Source organism: Canis lupus, chromosome 1 (assembly GCF_011100685.1).
Source record: "Canis lupus familiaris isolate Mischka breed German Shepherd chromosome 1, alternate assembly UU_Cfam_GSD_1.0, whole genome shotgun sequence".
NCBI lineage: Eukaryota > Metazoa > Chordata > Mammalia > Carnivora > Canidae > Canis > Canis lupus.
In genome coordinates this window covers 117098287-117110791 of record NC_049222.1, presented here as the reverse complement: position 1 = coordinate 117110791, position 12505 = coordinate 117098287, and the positions used below count along the sequence as shown (strand labels likewise).

General features: G+C 36.4%; 1 protein-coding gene across 16 annotated transcripts in view; it reads right to left on the bottom strand.

The window, feature by feature from the left end:
* Window positions 1-12505, bottom strand: part of ZNF382 (zinc finger protein 382) — a 52011-nt gene that overhangs the window by 10458 nt on the left and 29048 nt on the right. For 7 of the 16 annotated variants that reach the window (XM_038529063.1, XM_038529052.1, XM_038529060.1 and 4 more), the window contains exons 2-4: window positions 11805-11878; window positions 9453-9579; window positions 9093-9188 (exon numbers count right to left, since the gene is read on the bottom strand). In XM_038529063.1, the coding sequence (XP_038384991.1) occupies window positions 9093-9188; window positions 9453-9579; window positions 11805-11813 (232 nt within the window). In that variant the 5' untranslated portion in view covers window positions 11814-11878. Of the gene's footprint in view, window positions 1-9092; window positions 9189-9452; window positions 9605-11804; window positions 11879-12505 lie in introns of all 16 variants that reach the window. The other 9 variants (XM_038529057.1, XM_038529054.1, XM_038529055.1 and 6 more) reach the window with 2 other exon arrangements.

The window sequence follows — 12505 nt, the reverse complement described above, 5'->3', positions numbered from 1 at the left end:
CTGGTAAGAGGAACCTTTAGTCTTTCTACTGAAACCCCAGAATGACCAAATATAGGAGAAAAGGCTATATCCCAAGACTAAGAGAAACACCATAAAACTAAAGGCAAAATTGAAACAAATAGAAATCACCTAAAAAACCATAAAACCAATATTAAAAAGGAATCAACATGAGCCACCAGTAACTTAATTTCCTTCTAGATAAAAACTCAGCAATCTTCAGAGGAAGATAAAGAATCCAGCATCCTGACAACATATTATCTACAAGGTTTTTCTGAGAAGAAACAGGAAAATGTGACCAATAAAGAAGATTTTAAAAAAAAGTAAACAGAATCAGACTGATAAATGTCCTCTATGTTGAAATTACAAGGTAAGGAATTTAAAATAATTATGATAAATATGTTTACAGAATCTACAAGAAAAGATGGAAGTACGGGTGAAGAGAGAGAATCAGAAGAGATGAGGAAATGCAAACTTTAAAAACTTTGTATCTTAAATGCAATACTCACTGGATGGGTTTAACAGCATAGGAACATAAGAAAATAAAGAATCAGTACTCTGGTAGTCTGGTTAATAGAAATTACCACCACCACCCCCACCGAAATTAAACTACTTAATAAACTCTACAGAGAATAATAGGTTAAAATGATTTAAAATATAATTGAGAATAACGAAGAAAAATAATTGTAGAAATACTGGCCAACATTTTTTGAAATTTGCTCTGAAACAAGAACTGTGAATGTACTAATTTACTTATTACTTCTAACAGTTCTTTTTAGATTCCTTAGGATTTATTAGGTACACAATCATGTCATCTACAAATGAAGATGATTACTTTTTTTTTTTTTAAAGATAGTTCCCTTTCTAATTGGTAGTCTTTTAGTTTCTTTTTCTTGCCTTATTGTATTGACTTGTGTGTAGTACAATGTTTAATCGAAGTGGTGGTAGTGGGCATCCTTTCTGGTTTTGATCTTAGAGGAAAAGCATTCAGGCTTTCTACCTTGAGTGTGATGGTGGCTATAAGTTTTCAAAGATATCCTTAATGAAGCTGAGGAAATTTCCTTTGATTGCTAATCTGTTCTAAGGCTTTATAATAGGAACTGAATTTAATTATTGTCCCATGTCTATTGAGATACTTCTATGGTTTTTCTCCTTAATTTTTTTTTCTAGTTACTTTGACACCTTAGATCCTTGATTTTATACCCATTTTCACATTTATATGGAAAATTACATAGATGGATTTTTTTAAAGGATTTATTTATTTATTTTGGGAAGAGAGAGAGAGAGAATATGACAGAGAGAGGGTATATGGGGCAGAGAGAGAATCTCAAGCAGACTCCACCTTGATCACAGAACCTGACGGGGGCTCAGTCTCACAACCCTGAGATCATGACCTGAGTCAAAAACAAGAGTTGGACACAAATGACTGTGCCACCCAGGCACCCCTGATTTTGGAATACCAAATTATCTTTGCTTTCCTGGGATAAACTCTTTTTTTTTTTTAAGATTTATTTATTTATTCATGAGAGACACAGAGAAAGAGAGAGAGGCAGAGACATAGGCAGACGGGAAGCAGGCTTCTCACAGGGAGCCCGATGTAGGACTCGATCCCAGATCCCAGGATCATGACCTGGGCTGAAGGCAGGTGCCCAACCACTGAGCCACCCAGGCATCCCGGGGATAAACACTTTTTAGTCATGAGGTTTTATCCTTTTAAAATATTGCTAGATTCTGTTTTATATTATTTTATTATAGGTTCTTTTTCCTAGCTTCATGAAGGATGTTAGTGTGTAGTTTTTTATTTTTATAGTGCCTTTGGTTGTGGATAATGCTGGCCTTATAAAATGAGTTGGGAAGTGTTCTCTCCTACTCTATTTGTTGACATAAAATTGTTTATTCCTTAATTGTCCTTCTAATGTCTGTAGGACATGTAGTGATATAGCCTCTTTAATTTTTAATATTGGTAATTGGTGTCTTCTACTTTTTATTAGTATATATAGCTATGGTTTATTAATTTTATCAATTATTTTAATGAATCAGCTTTTGGCTTCATTCATTTTCTCTATTGTTCTTCAATTATGTATTTCATTAATTTCTGCTTTAGTCTTTATTTTTTCCTTTTACTAACTTAAAAAAAGCTTTTCTTTTAAGTTCACTTATTTAGTAAATAATTTAACTTAATCTCTTTAACTTAATGTCCCCCATCCAACATGGGGTTTGTACTCATGACCCCGAGATCAAGAGGTGCATGCTCTTCTGACTGAGCCAGCCAGGTACCCCTCCTTTTACCAGTGTTTGAGTTTAATTTATTTATCTTTTTCTAGTTACTTAGGGTGACAGTTTAGATCCCTGATTTAATAGGATAAAAATTTAAAAATGCTGCTTTAGTTGCATCCTATACATTCTGATATATTGTTTTAATTATCATGCAGTTCAAAGTATCTATAAATTGACTTTAGGATTTCTTCTCTGATTCCTGTTACTTGGAAATGTGATGATTAATTTCTTAATGTTTGGGAAATTTAGAGATCTGTTTTTAACTTTTTTTAAAAGATTTTATTTATTCATGAGAGGCACAGAGAGAGAGAGAGAGAGAGAGGCAAAGACACAGGCAGAGGGAAAAGCAGGCTCCATGCAGGGAGCCTGACGTGGGACTCGATCCTGGAACTCCAGGATCATGCCTTGAGTGGAAGGCAGATGCTTAACCACTGACCCACCCAGGGGCCCCTGAGATATGTTTTTTAAAAATTGAAGTATAGTTGACACACAATGTTACATTAGTTTTACATAGAGATATTTTTTATTGAATTATGGTTGACCCTTGAACAATGTGGATTTGGGGCACTAACCCCCCACACAGTTGAAAATCCATAAATTACATTTGACTCCCCCCAAAACTTAACTGCCAATAGCCTACTGTCGACCAGAAGACTTACCAATAACATAGCACATATTTTGTATGTTAAATGTATTACGTACTGTATTCTTAGAATAAAGTTAGCTAAAGAAAATCTTATTTAAAAAATCTTAAGGAGGGGATCCCCGGGTGGCTCAGTGGTTTAGCGCCTGCGTTCGGCCCAGGGCGTGATCCTGGAGTCCCGGGATCGGGATCAAGTCCCACATCAGGCTCCCTGCATGGAGCCTGCTTCTCCCTCTGCCTGTGTCTTTGCCCCTCTCTCTCTCTGTGTCTCTCATGAATAAATAAAATCTTTAAAAAAATAATAAAATATGTTTACAGTACTGTACTGTATTTATATATATAAATCCATGTATAAGTGGACCTGCACTATTCAAACTTATATTGTTCAAGGCTCAAATATAATTCTGTTGTTGTCAGAGTCCACTATGATTCTAGTTTTTTTCAATTTGTTGATACTTGTTTTATGACCTAGCATATAAGGTGCATCTTGGTGAATATTCCATGTAAAATACTCTATAATGATGAACTAGATACAAATGATTGATAGTGTTGACAAACATTCCATAGCCTTACCGTTTTCTTTATTCTCTCAATTACTGAGTGAGGGGCGTTTATATCTCAGGCTATAATTATAATGCTCCTTTCAGGTCTATCAGTTTTGTTTCATGTATTTCATGCATTCTCAATGGGGGTTTCTCCGAAGGATGCAAAACTTATTCTGGAGAAATGAAAAAAAGTTTCTCAGATGTTACAGTAGTTTGTGGCCCTCCAAATGGCAAAAGAATATAAATTATGGTATTAAAATTCATTGGGGGAAATTAGAAAAAATATCTAAAAAGACTCCTTAGGGGAGTGATAATGATAAAAAGCTGAGAAATAATGATTTATTTTAAAGCTGTTAGGATTTTTATGACCTGATGAAGAGTCTCTCTTTACCACTGTACTGAAATATACTTGGGTGTATAGCTACTCCCATTTTCTTATGCTTAGTGTTTGCATGTGTCCTAGAATCTGATTCCATTTTTGAGATCTTACTGCTGACAACTTCCTAGTCCTGCCCCTATTTTTTCCCACCTGGGCAAGGCCAATAAGAGAGCTTGTATGCGGGATCCCTGGGTGGCGCAGCGGTTTGGCGCCTGCCTTTGGCCCAGGGCACGATCCTGGAGACCCGGGATTGAATCCCACATCGGGCTCCCGGTGCATGGAGCCTGCTTCTCCCTCTGCCTGTGTCTCTGCCTCTCTCTCTCTCTGTGTGTGACTATCATAAATAAATAAAAAAATAAAAAAAAGAGAGCTTGTATGCTCACTCTGTTGGTGCTGGCAGGAAGTTTAAACTGCAATCACTGGCCCACATGTAGAACCCTCACCTGACCTACCTCCCAACCACAATAAACAAGAACTCCAGACACTCCCCCTTGCGCTCACAAGCCATTTTAGGACCAGCCTGGGAAACTTCCTTGCTCTCCCAGAAAGCCTCATTATATCAAATTTTAGTCTTGACATCTGAAATCAAATTTTGGATAAGTAGGGTAGGGTGTTAATCTCATCCTTCCATTGGGCAACTACCAGACAGTATAATATATTTTTTTCATCTTTTTATGTTTCACTCTCCTGTGTCTTTATATTTAATAGTTTTTATACACATCACATAGTTAGGGCTTCTTTTTCATTTCAGATATTAAATAATTGTCTTTAGAGGTTTCATTTGGTTATTTCTATCTTTGCTATCTTGCCTCATTATGTTCATTTTTGCTTTACATCCTTTATGATATTGAGATAATTTATAATGACTCTTAGAATCATTGTCTTCAAATTCTATCACCTCTACTTTTTTAGGGCTGATTTTATTGACTTAGTTTTTTTGTTTTGTTTTGTTTTGTTTTAATTGACTGATTTCTCCCTATTTATGGGTCATATTTTCCTTTGTCTTCAGATGTTTAATAGCTTTTGGTTGGATATCAGACATTATCAGTTTAATGTTGTTGAGTTTAAGACATGGCTGTATTTTCACAAACAGTATTGACCTTTTTCCTGGCTTTCTGTGGCAGCCAGAAGAGTTGCCCACAGGACCTTACCTAAGGAAAGAACTTGCCATTCATGTGCAAGAAGTGTAGTTACCTGACAGCCTGCAATTGTTTGCATCTTCAGGATACTCTTCAGATGATGAATCAAACTAGAATTTCCCCCAGGAAGTTCCCATCCAAAGACTGGACACTAAGGGGGTACTAGAGGCTGGCTATTTCTCTCCATGGAGGATTCTTCAACAGTCTTTGCTTCAGAGTAGCTAGGTTGGTTGAGACTTTGCCAGGTTTGCCCAATGGTCTGAGACTCTCCCTGCCCAAAAGTGCTAGCCTCTCCCTTTTTCCATCCACAGGTACCAGATCTGTGTCATGATAATGGCTTTCTATGTTTAATCTTACTTTCTTCTCCTTTAGCTCTCAGATGTACCTCTAAGAAATCTATTACACTCCTAACTATCTCAGCATCTCCATCCTACAGGACCCAACAGACACAAAGAAATTATATTTGGGTTGGTTTAATCCTTTTGATGCTTTTGTTTAAGTTATTTTATGGCAAATCTTGCAAAGTCTTTAACCTATGGCTAATCCAGTCCTATTTATTAGGTATAGCCCTTCTAGGATGTCTATCTACCATCCTGTTTATCAACAAGTTCTCCCCATTCTGGCTAGAGAGAAATAAAATGATTCTTTGTGCAACAGGCTATGGAAATTGGGATCCCTGGGTGGCGCAGCGGTTTAGCGCCTGCCTTTGGCCCAGGGCGCGATCCTGGAGACTCAGGATCGAATCCCACGTCTGGCTCCTGGTGCATGGAGCCTGCTTCTCCCTCTGCCTGTGTCTCTGCCTCTCTCTCTCTCTCTCTCTCTGTGACTATCATAAATAAATAAAAAATTAAAAAAAAACAGGCTATGGAAATTGTTCATCTTACAATACCATGGTAGTTGTATTTTCCTCAGAACATGTCTTTGTCTAGTCTCACAGGGTTTCACCTATATAAGTGCAGGCTTATATTTAGCCAAAGACTCAAGGATAACCTCTTCCAGATTTGGGGAACTCTTTCTCCACAGCTCACTTCTTTTGGGAAGTATGTCCTCGAAATTTTAGCAACCTCAATCTCCTTGCATGCCAACATCAGTCCCCTCAAGTCAGTAAAATTGCCAGGTTCTTTTTGGATTCCTTTCTCTGTACTGTAGTCTGGAAGTTGCCTTCAGATGAAAGCCTGGAATGAGGTAGGGCTCATCTTATTTCTTTATCTTTTCTCAGGAATCCAGGCCTGTGCTCCCTGTTGTTCAACATCTGAAAATAGTTTTGTCCAGTTTTCTCGTTTCCTGTAGGAGTGTAATTCCAGACTCTGTTACTTTCTCAGGGCTGGAAGTAGTGGTCTTGATTTATAAAAATGCAGGCCCAGATAGCCTTAAATGTTCATCAAACATTTAAAGAAGTGGTAATGCCAATATTACACAAATCCTATAAGAAAATAGATGAAGAGGAAACACCCCGCTTGATACCGCTGACACAATTCTGATACAAAAACTTTTCAAGGACATTACAAGAAAACTACAGGCCACTATCCTTGGTAAAATCATGCATAAAAACTTAAAACTAAAAAGTTAGCAAACCAATTTTAGTAATCTAGAAGAAGGATAATACATCTTGTCCAACTGGGGTTCATCCCAGGAGTCCAAATTTGGTTTAAAATTCAAATAAATTTATGTCATACATATAGTAATAGATTAAAGAAGAAACATCATATGATCATCTCAATGCAGAAAAAGCATGTTAAAATCAACATTCATAATTAAAACATCAGAAAACTAGGAAAAATTTTTAGAATTTAATAAAGAGCACTTAAGAAAAGCCTATGTTAATATTAGGCTCAATAATGAAATATTAAATATCTTCCTTCTAAATTTAGTGAACTGATAAGAACGTTCACTCTATCCACTTCTATTCAACATTGTACTGTAGATCCTAGTCAGTACAACAGAGTAATAACAGGGTAGGAAAAAGAAATGAAAGCAATAACATATACAAATGTAGAAGTGAGATATCTTTTTTCTAGAAGGCATGTTTTGTATACAAAAAACTAAAGGAATATACCAATACAAACAAAAGACAACAGCAACAACAATAAAACTTAATAGTAGAAAACAATACAATAAGTTATGCAAAATCAATGTATAAGAATCAATTGTGGGTACATACATTAACAACAAACTGGAAAAAAATTTTAAATACCCTATTAAAATGTTAAAAGATTAGGCATAATAAAATATGTATAAAACCTCTATACTAAAAATAATAAAACATTACTGACAGGAAGTAGAGAAGCTAACTAAAATAGATATAGTGATGATCTGGAAGACTCAATATTGCTAAGATGTTATTTCTCACCAATAAAAATCCCAGCTCATTTGTTTAAGGAAATGAAGAAGTTGATTCTAAAATGTATCTGAAAAAGAAAATGACCCAGAATAGCTAAAACAATTTTTAAAAGAAGAAAGTTAGAAGACTTACTGTGACTTTTAAGACTTATTAGAAAATTCCAATAATCAAAGACTAGAATGGCAATGGGACTTAAAACATAGCAAAGGAAAGAATAGTCTAAAAATTTTTATAAGATCACCAAGCAATTCAACGTAACAAGTGGTGGGAGGAATTGACATCCATAAGGAAGAAAGACCTTCAGCCCTTAACTCACATCATAAGGCAAACTTAATGTGAGATGGTCTGCAGAATTAATAAAAATAGCAAAATACTCATGACATTTTTAGAAGAAAATATAGAAAACTATCATCACAACCTAGTATAAGGCAAATATTTGAGAGGTCAAAGAAGTAATAATAAAGAAAAATAATGATAAACTGGATTTCGTCAGAGTTAAAAATTTGTGCTTATTGAAAGACACTACTAAAATAAATAGGCAAGCTGAGGAATAGACAGACCTGAGGAAATATTCAGAATACCTTTATCAAACAAAAGACTTCTATCCAGAATATGTAAAGAATTCCTACTACTTGAGGAAAAAATATAGTACCCAATAAAAATGGGCAGAACATTTGAATAGGCACCTTGAAGAAGCACTTGAAAAAGTTCTCAACATCATCAATCATAAGAGATATCTAAATTAAAGCTGCAAAGATATACTACCATGCCCTTCGGTATGACCAAAATGAAAATACTGATAACATCAAATTTAGAAGAGAATGTGGGACAATCAAAACTCTGGTAAAAGTTTAAAATGGTACAGTAACTTTTAAAAACTGACAATATCTCTAAAAGGAAATATACACCTGCCTAATACCACCTGCTACGTGTTTACTGAGGAGAAATAAAAACATATGTCCAGTGCAGCCCAGGTGGCTCAGCGGTTTAGCGCCGCCTTCAGCCCAGGGCCTGATCCTGGAGACCCGGGATTGAGTCCCATGTTGGGCTCCCTACATGGAGCCTGCTTCTCCCTCTGCCTGTGTCTCTGCCTCTCTCTCTCTCTCTCTGTCTCTCATGAGTAAATAAATAAAATCTTAAAAAAAAAACATACGTCCACAAAAAGATGTTTACAGGAATGTTCACAATAGGTTTATTCATAATGGCCCCAAATTAGAATATTTCAAATGTCTGTGAACTGGAGATGTATAAACAATCTGGCATATTCATACAACCAATGCTATTCTGTAATTAAAATAAACTACTTGTGTATGCAAAAAAATATATTTGACATATTGAGTTAAAGTGGATATGAAAAAGGTCTAGAATAGACAAAACTAATATATGCTGGTATTAATCACACATGTGATTGTCCTAGTGGGAGGGACTGACTTAGAAGAGGCCTAAAGGAACTTAATGGGTTAATGGAAATGTGCTTTATATTGGGTGTGATATACATGGGTTTTTGCTTCTGTCAGAATTCAAAGGACTTCAAACTTAAGATCTCCACGTACACTGGGGCACCTGGGTTGCTCAGTGGTTGAACATCTATCTGGATGGTGGTGATAGCTGCACAATGTAAATGTACTTGATGACAGTGAGCTATATGGTTGAAAGTGGTTAAGATAATAAGTTTTATCTGATGTGTATTTTACCACAATTTTAAAAAGAGCCCTCAAAACAATCAAAGGTGTCTACCTGAGTCCACTGGATTTTATCTGTACAGACTCACCAAGGTAGCTTTGACTTGGAAAAATTCTTTCCGTTGTCCATAGTTCTTCTCCTTGTTCCAACTTGCGGATCATATCAGGCTTAGTCATGTGAAACCCTGGTAATAAAAAATGAGACTTGATCTAAGCTGCTTGGGCTTCAAAACTATTGAAGGAAGAAAAAGATATAGCTCTAAGGCAACAGACAAGGTATACATTAACATCTTACCAAGTTAATATTTTGCATTAGGCAAGTGAGGACATAATCACATTATCTGCTAACAGAAAGGGATTCATGATCTCTAAAATTCAAAGCTCCATATGCTTTAGAAATTCTTGAAAGGAGATGTATGATGCTGAAAGATTCAAGGAAGTGTCCTTACCAACAGAGATTAGGTGGCAATAGTTTTCCAGCATGACATCCCTGTAGAGGGCCTTCTGTGCAGGATCCAGTTGCTGCCACTCCTCCTGGGTGAAGTCCACAGTCACATCCTTGAATGACACTGATCCCTGTAAGGGCATACTCTAGTTCATCCTAAAGTGATTGGAACTAGTAAGAACTAGATATTGGAGACCATATTCAGTGGTCAGACTTGCAGAAGATTCTCTCTGATAATACATTTTATATTTACTTACTAGCTCATGCTAAAAATATATAAGATCATACTATTTGCCTTAAATATAACTGGTTGCCTGGTAGACCAAAATGAATAAAACCCTTTGTCGTGAGAAATTACCGATTGAGAGGCATACATATAAATACATATACCTAACAGATATTACAGAGGCAATGACAGAAATATGTACAAGGGAAAGTGCTACAAAGTGAAGAAAATTTTAATTTTGTATCCCAAGGCTTCACTGAGGACATCAAAATTTTGTACTCAAAATGAATGTTTTGTACAGGGCATCAGCTTTTAAAATTCATGGGGATAAGAAAATTAGTTAATAAACTTGAGGAAACCATAAAAGATACAGTATGTTAGGCAAGTCTCTGAGTTCTAAGAAGAAAAATGCCTATGGAGGTAGGCAGTGGGCATGTTTATTGAATAATACTAGATATTTTCCTATAGAGCAGTGGTTTTAAAAATGTACCGAGAACACTCTCTACATATTTATATTTATATCATTAGCATTAATGGCAATCCATAGAGTTAACAATCTGCTCTTGAATGCAATGTTAGTATTTTCTTCCCTTTCAATATACTGTCTTGTACATTCCATTCTAATGCATACTCCACTTTGCTTGGTCAGCTGCTTTATGGAATATAAAGAAATGTTAAAAAGCACATGTTATTTGATAAAATTTATACTTCAGAGGCAATTCTCCTGAAGACTAGAGAAGGCTTGAATAGATAAATAACCATTGTTAGAGATGTTTCCTAGATTAAGGTGGTATTAGTGATCTAGACAGGGGAGAACTGGTTAGTACATAATGGGTTGCAACCAAATTGGTCATAAATTGGTTGTAGAGTGGAAAAAAGATGTGTGGCTCTTGGGTTACCTGCATAGGCAACTGGGATGTGCTGAGACTAGAAAATGGAAATGGAAAACAGGAGAAAGAATAAGCTGGACCAAAGGAGGAAATGAAGTAAACCTTAAAAATGTACTTTAAGTGTCTATGGGACATTCAGGTGGCTATGACTTTTGGGGATTGGATATATGGTTCTGACACTCTGAATAGAAGTCTAGGATGGAGAAAGGTATTTGAGAGTCACTAGAATTAGATCAGTATAACCTTTAGAGTGGATCTGTGCATAAAGAAAAAGAGACCATGAAGAGAAGAGAACCACTTGGCATCTGGGGGAAAACCAATACTTTGAAGATGGGTAGATGAAGAAGAATTTTCTGAAAGACATGAAAACAGGAAAAAGTACTATGTCTGATTCAAAGTAGGATGTTTCCAGAATGGACTAGTATATGCATTTCATTCTGCTGTACCTACATATAAAAAATTAGAAGAAACTAAAAAGATAAGAATAAATCTGTAACAGGATTGAAATACTGGAAAGGTTTTCATGAGCTGACCACCATTTGTAAGAACTGGATACAATGGATAGGAAGATCACAGAGGGAAAATACAAAATCTCAGTTTTCTGTACAAGCTTACAAGCAGATCTCTACCTTGGAAACCTCCCAAAACAAGACATCTTACCACAAACTAATAATGTGATTTACCAACTCTACCTCCTGTTGTATCATTGCAAAACCTAGGGCAGTGGAGATGATCAAAGTTTTTCCATGTCTGCTCCTTGACTCCCCCAACTTAGATCTCAAATCAGTGTCTAGGCAAGATAGATTCATTAAAGATGAATAGATTCATTAAACTAATATATTCCCTTTTAAATCAAAATAACACATTTCTGTTCCAGCAGTACTTGTGTGAGAAAACTAAGAAAGGAGATGATGAATAATATACCGAGTCAAAATGTAAACACTGTCTACAATTAGAAGGTACACATGGGGAAGTCTTATGTTTATCTGGTTGGAATAAGAAAATCTGGGAACAGGGCTACAACTAGGTAGGACACGTGAGGAATGTAGGGTGCAAAATTTGGGGATGCACAACCCTGAAAGTACTCCTTACATTTTGCACTTAGGCCACTTGCTTGCCCCACTGGAGATCAGTTTCATGGAAGCAAATGCCAACATCTAGGAAATTTAAGAATAGGGAAGCAAATGTTTACATCACCTGAAAACAACTTATTTCAGAAAGAGAGGAAATATCATCTCACCTGAGGCATGGCTTTGAGATTTGCAAGAGATGAACCTTCTCTTTTGAGCCTTTCTTTTGGAAAAGGGAAGAATCCTGAGAAAGCAGAGATGGGAGGATAGAAAGAGCCATGTGAAATCATATTTGACTTAGATCTCCCAGAATAATTCCGTTAACTCTGCATCAATTTTCACTGTTTCAGCACTTGCCCACTATGTGCACCCACATATATCCAAGGTGGAGATTAGTGGGAAAAAGGACAAATCCTGCTCCCTCACCACCAGAAACCTAGTCTCTTTGTGTTATAATGAATCTGGGCAATCTGTTGTTGCTGGAGAGAGGGAACATTGTGCTTTTCTCTCTGCAGCTCTACCTTCCATCTCGTATGGAAGACAGGTTTATCATAGATTTCCAAATAGTTCTTCATGGACTTTCTACCAATTTACACTATTAGCATCAGTACATGGGAATACCTCCCCACACCCTGATGAATGCAGTTGACAAACATTTTTAATCCCTGCCTATCAGATATATATTGTAGTTCTAGTTTACACATTTCTTTTTTTAAAAAGATTTATTTATTTATCCATGATAGAGAGAGAGAGAGAGAGAGAGAGAGAGAGAGGCAGAGACACAGGCAGAGGGAGAAGCAGGCTCCATGCCGGGAGCCCGACACGGGACTCAATCCCGGGACTCCAGGATCACACCCCGGCCAAAGGCAGG